Genomic DNA, 13101 nt, shown 5'->3' on the forward strand with positions numbered 1-13101 from the left:
GAACTTCCATAATGCCGTGGAGGACACCAATCTTCAAATCACTCGGTCCACATCTTTAGTGTCATCTTTGATTCATCACTCTTACTCACCTACACATCTAAATCTTGTTTTTACTTTCACAATGTCTTTCATATTCATTCCCTTCTCTCTACTTATACAGACACAACCTTAGATCACAAGTTTATCATTTCTCTAATGGGCTACCATAATACTGTAACAACTTTCTAACCACTCTACCTACTTTGTCTTTCCTTCCCCCTATTCTTACTCAATTCAGCTGCTGAGGATATTTAAATGTGGATCTGACAAAAGTACTGCTCTACTCAATAAACCCTATTACTCTAAGAAAAATTAAGACTCCTGTATTTGGCCTTTAAAACTCCTCCTAAACTGGTCCCTTCCAACTTTTCCAGTTTTTTTTACAATTCCTTCCTGGAATTTTGTGATTCTAAAACATGGCATTTCACCACCTGTCTGGGTTTTTATACTAGCTGCCACTCATGCCCAGAACATGCTGACCCCTCACATCTGTACCTCTATAATATTCTGAAATCTTAGATTTTTGTGAATTCATTTTTACTGCTTACATATGAAAAAGAGGTAAAATCAGGAAGATGAATGAATCCTAGTTCTGGCTACAGTTAAAAATTCAACAGGTACACATTCTAGGTCAAATCTTTTCTATATCTTGTTAATTTTTTCCCCGAACACTTCTGCTTCTGTAATTGTTTTTTCTTTTCCACCTCCCAACTCTGTACCTATATCTATACTATGATTTCACTACTAGAAACAAAACCAGAGACATAAAATCTTGAAATGGAGTCATTTTCATTTTTTACTGTCTGTCCTTAACCTGTAAGAAACTTTTTTTTCAGTTAAGACTAATAAATCATGAACACATGAAATAAAACCAGAGGGTATTATTGTTTCTTGACTTGAGAAAGTGATTTTGAAAATGCTGGCTTACCCAAACATCACACAGATCCTAGTTTTTGGCACTGTGGAAAATGAAATCTGTGTATAAGCAGGATATTTAGGCTATCATATTAACTTAATCACCCATTTCACATTACAGATTTCATTAGAACTTGTTTTACTTTTGTAACCCACTATGAACTAAAGAATAGTTGTTATAAAATTGTAGATGTGATCATTGTGCCAATATTTATAAAATCACATACTCTGAGAGAAGTGGAAGGGGTCTTCACCTTATCCAATTCTTACTAGAAATGTGAATTTCCACTTTAAACTACCCAAATTACGGATTTACCAGATTTTGCCTGAATGCTTCAAATAATGAAGAACTGAATACTTAACAAGACAGACAATTTTATATTTAGGGAACTCTCTTTCAGCAAGTGAAATGTAGTTGAATTGTGACAGTAATTAATAATAACTATGATATAATAATAAGGATAATAATAGTGTTAAGCAGTTTCCAAAACACTTTATATATATTTATTTAGGCTGATCCACATAATAACTCTGAAGTAAGGAGGGCAAGTGTTATTTTCATCTGATAGAGGAAATGCCTTTTGTTCAGAAAGGTCACACAGGCTAGATTTCAACTCAGGTCTTTCTAGCTTTTGATTCCAGTGCTACAACCATTATGACAGCTAGTATGCAATACTTGCATATTCTATAAGTTTCAGGTAAACTGGCTTACTGATCCTATTAAATAACATTTTAGGTACCATCCCTATATTTCTGCACATGCTATTTTCCCATCTTATTTCTGCCTCTCATAATTTCTAACTTCCTTCAAAAGCTGAAGTATCACTTCCTATGTCCATCAATCAATCAACTTTTACTGAATACTTAATATGTGTCAGCTATGGGGTTAACCATGAAGCTAATAGAAAAAAAAGTAAAAATAGTCCTTTTCATTCAAAAGTTTATATACTAATGGGAGAGATAGAATGCAAATAATTAAATATAAATAATATACAGAGAGAGGAACAGAATGTAAGAGAAGCAGAAAGATAGTGTGAAGGAAAATTTGAACTAAATTTATTATGCAACATGTTAATGGACTACTCCCTCAAAACCTGGTGGCCAAATATTAACAGAATCTAATATCTATTGAAAGAGAAATAAAATTTAATAAATTATGCAAGGACAGAGTAAAGCAGATAGTGGAAAAGAGACCTTGCAGTTTTGTCTAAAAGGATTTCTTTCACAATTGTTTGTTCACCTTTCCTTGTCTTCTGCCCCTGAACTAGGAATATTTTCTTAAAATAAAGCCTGACATACATTCCAAATGCTCCCTTCCCTCTCCTCTGAAATGCCTTACTTATCTATCCTAAGTTGTCAAAGATTGCTGCTAATTGGCTGCTTACACTAAATAGGTCTAAAAGGTTTTAAAAAAGAAATCTGTGCCCTAGAAAACTGAATCTGCTGTCAATGAGAGCGTACCCATAAATCTCTTTGTTTTCAGTTTGGCCTCCTATCTTTGACTCACAATCATGAGACTCTCACCGATGAGTACACATCTCTCCCAAGAGGTCCTATTTCTCTAGGTTGAGAGAACTTTTCATCAGTAGAAAAGGAACCATCTTGTGAAGAGCTTTAAATACTAAATAAAAGATTTTGTTTTTGATCTTGGAAATAAAAAGGGAACCACTGGGGTTTAATGAGTATGAGGAATATGTTATCAGACCTGTGCTTTAGAAAAAAGTATTTCAGTAGCTGTGGGGAGAATGGTTTAGAATGGAGAAAGATTTGAGGGGAGGGAGATTGAAAGGTCATTACAGTAGTTTAGGTAAATGTAGTGAGAATGAAATTGGGATGGCAACTGAAAAGAGAGAAGCAAATATATGCAAGAGGGGTTATGAATATTTGGCAACTGATTAGATAAAACAGGTGAGCAAGAGTGAAGACTCAGGGAAGACATGGAGGTGACAGATCTGGTTAACTGAGGAGAATGGGGATATACTTAATGGTAAGAGGAAAGTTCAGAAGAGTGGAGGATTTGGAGTATAAAGATAATCTGATCCTGCTAGTAGAAATCGCTTCAAATTTCCTTTGTGTGTGTATACATATTTATCCATATATACCCATATATATGCATGTATATGATTGGTTCATTTATATGCAAGTTGCTTTTCCAGTACATTACAAGCTCCCAGAAGGGAGGGACCATTTTGTTTATGTATAACCAGTGTTCAGCACAGTACCTGTCACATAGAGGGTGCTTAATAAATGACTGCTGAATGAATAAGAGTGAAAAGGTAGGTGGAAGCTAAATTATGATTATAATCATAAGAAACTGCCTCCAATCTAAGCAAAATGGATGAATATGTACAAAAATATAAATTGTTCAGGTTAACAGAAGAGGAAATAAAATACTTAAATGATCCCACTTTAGAAAAAGCCATTAATGAACTCCTAAGAAAAAATCTCCAGGGCCAGATGGATTCACAAGTGAATTCTATCAAACATTTAAAAAACAAATAATTCCAATACTATGTAAAACTATTTGAAAAAATAGGTAAAGAAGGAGTACTGCCAAATTCCTTTTATGACACAAATATGGCACTGATACTTAAACCAGGAAAGGCCAAAACTGAGAAAAAAATTACAGATCAATATCCATAATGAATATTGATGCAAAAAAATGTAATAAAATATTTTAAAAAGCGATTACAGCAATTTATCAAGAGGATAATACACTATGACCAAGTAGGATTTATACAAGGAATGCAGGAGTGAGTCAACATCAGGAAAACTATTACCATAATCGATCATATCAATAACAAAACCGACAGAAATGATATGATAATCTCAATAGATGCAGAAAAAGCTTTTAAGAAAATATAGCATTTATTTCTATTAAGACCACTAGAGAGAATAGGGATAAAGGAAGCTTTCCTTAAAAAAAAGCTTTTCCTTAAAACAGTATCTATCTAAAACCTACAGTAAGCATTATATGTAATGGAGGGAAGCTGGATGCATTCCCAATAAGACTAATGGTGAAACAAAGATGCTCATTATCACCACTATTATTAAACATTACATTAGAAATGTTGGCTTTAACAATATCAAAAGAAAAAGAAATTAAGGCAATGAGGAAATAAAACTATCACTCTTTGCAGATAAGATGATATACTTAGAGAATCCTAGAAAATCATCCAAAAACCCACTGGAAACAATTCACAGCTTTAGGAAAGTTACAGGACATAAAATAAATCCACACATCAGAATAACTATATATTACTGACAAAGCCCATCAGCATGAGCTAGAAAGAGAAATCCCATTTAATATTACTATAGACAAAATAAAATATTTGGGGAATCTATCTGCCAAGACAAATACAAGAACTATGTGAACAAATCACAAAACATTTCTCACACAAATAAAATCATATGGAGTATGGGCTAGTTCCTTGGAGGGCCTTGGGGTCAACCAGAGTCAGGATAAATTAAAGTCCTTGGTCTTAAAGAGGAGAAGTGAAGGAGACAGACAAACCACCATGAGGCTTGCCAATGATGTATCCTGGATTCTCCAATCCAAAGACACCAACTTCTCTCCTCCTCCTCCTGCTATAAAGTGACTCTCTGGCCCCTCTCTCACCCCACGCCCCCCCTTCAAATAGTTGTCTACAATTATCTTAACTCCAAACATTCAGTACGGGCCAAACAGTGAGAATAGCCATTTATCCAAACATATGCTAATAGTCATTGTCTCACATCAAATACATAATAAGCCTTAAGTGCTGGTTGTCTGATTCAAGCATACCTTTTTCAGAGTTACAGCCTTCTACAAAATCAGATCTAAACAATTGGTAAAATATCAATTGTTCATAGCTAGGCCGAGCCAATATAACAAAAATGACAATTCTGCCTAAATTGGTCTACTTGTTCAATGCCATAACAATCAAACTGCCAAAACATTATTTTACAGAACTAGAAAAAATAATAACCAAATTCATCTGGAAGAACAAAAGGTCAAGAGCATCAAGGGAATTAAGGGGAAAAAAAATACAAAGGATGGTGGCTTAGCAGTACTAAACCTAAAACTATATTATAAAGCAGCAGAAATCAAAATCATTTGGTACTAAGAAATAAGAATGGTGGATCAATGAAATAGATTAGATGCACATGACACAAAAATCAAGGCTTATGCCAATCTAATATTTGATAAATCCCCAAACTTCAGCTTCTGGAATAAGAACTCACTATTTGACAAACAATTTCTGGGGAAACTGGAAAGTAATATGTCAGAAACTCAGCACAGACCTATGTCTCACACCTCATACCAAAAATAAGGTCAAAATGGATAAATTATTTTGACATAAAGGATAATGCCATAAACAAATTAGGAGAACAAGGGATAATTTACCTATCAGATCTTTGGAGAAGGGAGAAATTTTTGGCTAAAGAAGAACTAGAGAACATTATATGAAAGGCAAAATGGACAACTCTGATTACATTAAAATGATTTTGTACCAACAAAACCAATAGAAACAAGATTAAAAGGGAAGTACAAAGCTGGGGGAAAATCATTACAGACTATTTTTTTTCTTTTTTTTTATTATAACTTTTATGCTTATATGCATGGGTAATTTTTCAACATTGACCCTTGCAAAAACTTCTGTTCCAACTTTTCCCCTCCTTCCCTCCATCCCCTCCCCTAGATGGCAGATAGTCCCATACATGTTAAATATGTTAAAGTATATGTTAAACATATAAATATATGTATACATATTTATATAGTTCAGACAGTATTTTTGATAAAGGTCTCATTTCTAAAATATATAAAGAATTATGTCAAATTTTTAAAAATACAAGTTATTCCTCAATTGACCAATTTCTCAGTCAAAGGATATGAACAGACAATTTTTAGATGATGAAATAAATGCAAATTAAAACAATTCATGTACCACTATACACCTCTCAGATTGGTTAAGAAGACAGGGAAAGATGATGAAAAACTCAGTTTTCTCAAATATAAAATACTGGTACCTGCTTCCCAGGGTTGTCATGAAGTTCAAATGAGACAATACTTGAATAAGGTACTTAGCACAGTGATTGGCACATAGAAGTTGCTTACTAAATACTTCCTCCCTTTCACCAATTCAACTCCTTCCTCCCTCCCTCCCTTCTTTTGGTTACACATGTGCATTCATTTTTTTTACATATTTCCTTATGAATCATTTCAGGAGAGAAAAATCAGAACAAAGGGGAAAAATCATGAGAGGAAAAAAAAAAAGAAGAAAAAGAAAAAAAAGTAAATATAGCATGTGTTGATTGACATTCAGCCTCTATAGTATTGGGATTGCCTTGGATCATTGACCCACTGAGAAGAACCAAGTCTGTCACAGTTGATCAATGTACAAACTTACTGTTGTTATATACAATATTTTCCTGGTTCTGCTTGTTTTACTCAGTATCAGTTCATGTAAATCTTTCCAGGCCTTTCTAAAATCTGCCTATTTGTCCTTTTTTAAAGAATAATAATATTCTACTACATTCATAAACCCTAAATTATTCAGCCATTTTTGGGCACTTATTCATTTTCCAATTCTCTGCACCACAAAAAGCTGCTACATACATTTTTACACATGTAGATCTTTTCCCTCTATTATGATTTCCTTGGGATACAGATCCAGTAATGGCACTGCTGGAGCAAAGTTTTATAGCCCTTTTGGCATAGTTCCAGATTGCTCTTCAGAATGCCTGGTTCATTTTACAACTACACCAAAATCTGTTAGTGTCCCAGTTTTCCCATTTCCCCGACAACATTTATCATTTTCTTTTCTTATCATCTTACCCAATCTGAGAGGTGTGAGGTAGTCCCTCAGAGTCATTTTAATTTGCATTTCTCTAATCAAGAGTGATTTAGCGAATGTTTTTCATATGACTAGAGTTGGCTTTAATTTCCTCATCTGAAAATTGTTCAATCCTTTGATCATTTATCAATTGGGGAATGACTTTCACCTATTTACAGAGTGTTCTATCATACCTTTGCCTCTCTATAGCTTGTGTGCCCCATTCCCTGATGGGGTCCCTTCTTGCTTCCACCTCTTAGATCCCCCTTAGCTTCCTTCAAGCCTCACATCCCTGGTCCTAACTGCTCTCCAAGTCCCCAGTTACCTCGTATTTACTATCCAGTTGAGATGCCCCACCCCCAGAAGAGTAAGCTCTTTGAGGGCAGGGACAATTTCACGTTTGTCATCAGGGTGCACATGTTTTGTGGGTCATAGGAAGGAATTCAAACCCCATTTCTGTCAGTCACTCCTAGGTACCCTTGGCCAAGTTATTTTGCTTCTCAAAGTCTTGATGTGTAAGATGAGAGGTTGGGACCAGATGGCATCTAAGGTCCCTTCCAGTTTTATGGTCTTGATATATATACTTGGCATCTGCTGCCCTGCCTGGGTTCTATTCTGAGGAACAAGATGCCCTTTCCAGGGAACACAAACTCATTTTCTCTATTCACCACCCCAGGCCTTGATTGATACCACCTCCCTTCGCCTCCTCTCCCTCTGAGGAGGTGGAGTCTCAAACTCTTTCCTCTACAGAAGGCAGAAACTGAACTCAGCTCATGCCCACTGGGTATCTGTTGGTTCCAACTCCACCAGACCCCTCAGCACCCCAAGGCTCCTCTGGTCTCCTCCTCTCCTATTTCTGCCTCCTTTTGTGCATTATCTCCTTTATTAAATTGTGAGTTCCTTGAGGGCAAGGGCTGTCTTTCTTTTTATTAATTTTTATTAATTGTAGCCCAGCATTTAGCATGGTACCTACCACAAAGCAGGCATTCAATAAATGCTTATTGGATTGGATGAACCAAGTGTTCATTGAACTGAATTAAACTGGATACTGAGCTGAGTCCAGCCGAGTAAGCGTAGTAAGAAAGTCAATGTGGGCTTCACAGCCAAGTGAGCATGGCAAGAGGGAGGGAGGAAGAAAAAGTCCAGGGCAATCTCAGCACCAGTTGGGCCTGTGGAATGGTCAGAGGCATTCTAGTTACGGCCAACTTGTGCAATATGCAACCACAAACAAAATTACAACTGCAATAACAAGAACTCAAATTTGTACAGCATCTCTTAAGTTGTACAAAGTCTTCTTCTAACAACAATTCCAAAGGAGAGTTAAGATCAAATCTTAGCTCAGGTTTATAAAGAAGAGAAATGGAGTTGAGAGTACTAAAGAGACTTGCTCTCTTCTGGGAATGCCAGAGGGTTCATTGAAGGTGGAGGGGCAGGGGGTGAGAGATGGAAGTATTTTATTTTCATCTTTTTCTCTTCAGAGCTTCCCCAGGGGCACAAATCTGCTGATTAGGGGTGGACTGAAAGGTCGAACATAGGAGATGCATTTGGACCAAGTCACCATTTTGAATGTTACTAATGGATCATATGATTGAGAAAACTTCAAGAGGCAAGGATTAGGGCACATAACTCTTTCCCTTTAGGCAAAGAGCAAATAAACTTTAGAAGTGAATACCCCAAGAACATTTTTGAATAAGACAATAGAGATCATTTCCATAGTCCTTAACAAAAGGAAGAATTAACTTCTTGGGAATGATGAAGAATGGCAGTAGCATAGACTAAACAATTAAGCTTGAAGGCAAAGATTGGGCCCAGAAAGAAATATCCACCACAGCCACTTACACACAGGAGGGGCAAGTCAAGATAATATGCCCCTGGTTTCCAAGCTCTAAGAGACACTCTACATCCTTACTGAGAATAGAATAACAGGAAAAAAAAAACTAATTATTCTCAAGTAAATCAACGTTTCCCCAATTATTGATTTATATTCATCATAACCTATGTTTCTTAGCTTTGAATTTTTACAAGAACATTTCAAAAAGAAAACATTTTATTTATATAATTGAAAGCACTCAACTCTCTCCTGAATACAAGACTCATGTTACCTACTGCTGCCTGGACATCTCCACTCGGATGTTCCCTACATGGGTTTCTCAAACTTAACACGTTACAGCGGAATTCATCATCTTGTCCCCTCTCATCCCCTATTTTTCATTTTTTTGGGGAGGGTGGATAAGTATTAATCAGGCTTGTGGTTTCACTGGCATACAAAGCTCCCAATGAAGAGCTTTCTATGTCAATGAAAATCAGAGCCTTCTCTTTAACATATCATCAAAGAGAATTACTTAGGGCAATAAGAGGTGAGGTGACTTAGCTAGAACCACTATATGTCAGAAGTGAAACTTGAATTCAAGTTTTCCTGACTGTCAGACCAACTTTCCATCTATTACACCATGATCCCAAATCTTCTGACCTTCCTTTCCTAACTTCCCTATTTCTCTTAAAAGTTCACACGTCTTTTAGTTTACTCACACTTTTCCTTCCACCAGAGTGGCCACAATTGTCAAGTCTGCTTCCACAACCTCTCATCCTCTTCTATGCACTCATACAGCCACTATCCTCGGCCAGGATTTCAGTAATGCTCACGGCAATAATCTCCTCATTGCCCTCCTTGCTTCTAAACTATCATAAGTCCAATTCAGCTTCCGCATAACTGCCAAATAAACCCAAAGCAAAGGCTCAACCATGTTACTCCTTGGCTCAAGTCCTGATGGATTCTTATTTCAACTAAAATAAAGTACACATTTGTCCTCCTTGCATAAAAGCCCAGCACTTTACATTCTAGCTGACCCCCCTAAATTATATTCTTTCTCCTGCCTCCATGCCTCAAATGAATTCTCCACGTCAGTCCTACCTCAAATAATCCCTAGATCACGCCAAGTTTCTACTCAGGTATTGCCCCCTTTTATAAGGTCCTGTCTTATTCCCCCAGTTGTTAGTGTTTTAGTTCTTAAAAAATATTTTATATGTATTTATTGGCATATAGGTTTTATTCCCTTGGTAGAATATGAGCTTTATAGAAAGAATGAGAACAGAAACTCTTTTTTTCTTTTTGTAATTGCATCTCCACAGCCTATTACAGTGCCCTGCATATAGAAGATGCTTTTAAAAATTGATTGCTAAATTGAAGATTATCTCCAAAAAAAATATATCCTTATCCTTTTACTTCTATGTCCCATTTCCCACTAATCAAAATATCAAAATGTCAGCAGTCATAGTATTTTAAGCAATGAGGACATTTTAATTGACTTAAACACATTTTAGGAATATCTAAGTAAATGTATTTACCATATTTTGTCGTCACTTTGGGTGTCTCTTAAAGAAAACAAAAAAATAGTTTCTAGAAGTTTCTGCACATGTACACATATGCAGCATGTGTGCGTGCACACACATACACACATAGAACTTTTATAAACATAATACCACAATAACACTTTCAGGAGAAGAGATAAGCACACTAGAATAGTCTCCTTTGATTTAGACTAGTCATTTCAGTGTCTTCCCTGGAACTTAGCCCTGAGAAAATGAGTTCTCTGCAGAAATAGTAGGGGGGAGGTAGGGATCAGGGAGTTTGAGGATGTCCATTTAATGGAAAGCTAAAAGGTCTTTACCTGTTTCACAACTGTCACAGTTCCTGGTGCCATGGCAACCACAGAGGCAACGGCAGCAGCATCATGGGTCTCTGTTCCCAGCTCAATAATTTGCTGAAGGATGTTCACAGCTGTGGGATCAAGTCTTTCACCTTATTAGAAAGACAAAAGCAAGAGACAATTACAATCAAGAAGATCCCCTTGTTATGAGAAACAAAAAATACTCTGTCATTTGTAAAGGACACACAGATTTTTAGCCCTGTTAGTGACAGACCTAGGGGAAGTTATTCAAAAGACAAGCCTTCCAGATAGCATATTGATTGGCAAACAAACTCAGAGTCATTCTTTTCTTTATTATGGACAGATCTGAAATGAGATACTGATCACACACACACACACACACACACACACACACATTATTGGATGAGTGTCTCCATTGCCAAAGTCCTGGATTTAATCATATCAAAAGAGAGCTCAGGACTCCCTGAAATATGTCTGAAGCTTGAAACATATATCATCACAGCAGCTTTTTAGGATGCAACAACCACCACTACCAGCTGTATGACCATCTGTAAAACCATATGAGCACAGTTCTATGACCCTTATCACTAATTTACTAGAAAGAAAATTATCTCTTGAAAAAATGATCAGACTTGACTGCTACGATAGTTCAATTGTAGAAAATTTTGTGCTAATTTTCTCATTATTATGTCTAGTTTGTTAAAGGCCACTTTCCAGTATGAGTCAACACATTATTGATGAAAGAGATTCAAATGTATTTAAGTTTAGAAAATAGAATTTGGTTTGTAATTGTGTGCGTGAACTTTATATAACAGAGACTTATGCACCTGAAGAGAGAGCTACTAGAAGAGAAATAGGAATTTCAACTCAATCCAATTCAAAATTCTATTGTATAAGACTGTATTAAGCATTTACTTTTACTTCAAATAAGAAACTAATTCCCACCCCGCTAAAAAAATAAATAAATAAAAAATACTTTCAATCACAAGATTTCAGTATTGGAAGAGACCTCAGAGATCATCTAGTTTAACCTGTATTTGGGAAAGGAACCTTTTTCCCATGTAACTACCACCGGCTGGTCTCCCAATGTCTTCTTGAAGAATTCCAGTGATCAATGAACCCTTGACTTCTCAAAACAGTACACTTCACATTTGGAAAATTCTAATTGTTAGGAAGCTTTTTTTCCTTATATTAGTTATGCAAATTTAAAATATTTCACTCTCTAATCTCCACCAAACCAAGCAACACAAAGTTAAAAACTCTTGTCCTTAAACTTAAAGATTTAAATGTTTTATTATCTTCAAATATATTCTTGTCTTATTATGTGCTCAAGTTTTGAATGGTTATCCAGTGTTTGACAAACCATAAATCCATCAAGAGGAAGATAATCTCAATTGCTAGGTTGCTTATTTAGTAGAAGGCTATTTCCTTTTGGAATAAAAAATATTTTCCATGACCATAAACTGAGATAAGGAATTCATCTGCTAAATCACACTAGGCTCCACAAGTTTCTCTAAGTTACCTGGTTCCAACAGAGTAATTTTCTATGAGGTTTCTTAAGAACAAAACTACAGGAGAGTCTCTTGGTCCAAGGGGAGCCCAAAACAATATAATGATTTCTGTGTAGTAGGGGTATCATAGATAAAGCCTTAACTTCAAGGCCAATCCAGGCTAACTTTCAATTAAAATACAGAGTGGTGATTTTCAAAAAAAGCATCTTGATTTCAAAAAAATTTTCTCCCAGTTCCTACAGTTCTGCCTCATAACCAAATGAAGTTCTGGATGGCATAATTCAACATATTTACACATTGCACTGAGCCACCCTGATTATTCTTTGAGTTTTTAAGAATACAATCAAGAAAATGGCTTTCTCTGAGTAATTTCTGATCACCATTTTACTTCTCCTGCTTTTGTTATTTATTTTTTTTTTTGGTTGTTGTTGCTATTTGTAATTGCAATTGCAATCTGCAATTGACACCACCATTACCAAAGACAAGTTTCTCTAACTATAATACTATTTGTTTCAGTCAGGGAAGAAAAGGTGGAGATTTTAAAGAAGCTCGCTACTTGTCACTGGCTCAGTCCTAAGCTTTCCATCATTCTCTACTAATTCTACTCTGTGAAAAACATGGGAAACTCAAGCAAAGGAACAAGAAGATCAGTGGGACTCTGACTAAGAAAGTGGAGATCAGGACACACAAGAACCAGTTGATGGAACTGGAGCCATTTACAATAAAGAAGAGAAGTCTTAGGAAGAACAGAGTAGCTTTCTGAAGAACTGTGTTCTGGGCTTTGAGAAATTAGGCTTGTCCTGCCTGAATATATAGAGCAAAACTAAGTGCAAAGGATAAAAATTGCAGAATGAGATTTCAGAATGGGAAAAAAAAATTCTAAAAGAAAAAGAGCAGGCTGCTTGAACAGGCAGAATGTTTTCCATCTTTAAGCATACTTCAAGTGGAGGCTGGGTCACCAGATGTCATGTATGCTAGAGAAGGAATTCTTTATAAGACATGAGCCAGTCTAAGTGGTCCCTGAGATTACTATGATTTCTGAGATTCTGTGAAGAATCAAACCTTTAAACTTTAAATGAAAAAAAAATCTAAAATTCATTCTCCCTTTTCAGTTACTTGAAAACCATCCCCTTTTTTTCCATCTCATTCACA

General features: G+C 35.9%; 1 protein-coding gene across 3 annotated transcripts in view; it reads right to left on the reverse strand.

The window, feature by feature from the left end:
* The window catches only part of ZFAT (zinc finger and AT-hook domain containing), a 280081-nt gene that overhangs the window by 41209 nt on the left and 225771 nt on the right, over positions 1-13101 (reverse strand). For all 3 annotated transcript variants that reach the window (XM_031947230.1, XM_031947231.1, XM_031947232.1), the window contains one exon: positions 10439-10569. In XM_031947230.1, the coding sequence (XP_031803090.1) occupies positions 10439-10569 (131 nt within the window). The remainder of the gene's footprint in view (positions 1-10438; positions 10570-13101) is intronic.

The sequence above is a fragment of the Sarcophilus harrisii genome, chromosome 1 (assembly GCF_902635505.1).
Source record: "Sarcophilus harrisii chromosome 1, mSarHar1.11, whole genome shotgun sequence".
Classification (NCBI taxonomy): Eukaryota; Metazoa; Chordata; class Mammalia; order Dasyuromorphia; family Dasyuridae; genus Sarcophilus; species Sarcophilus harrisii.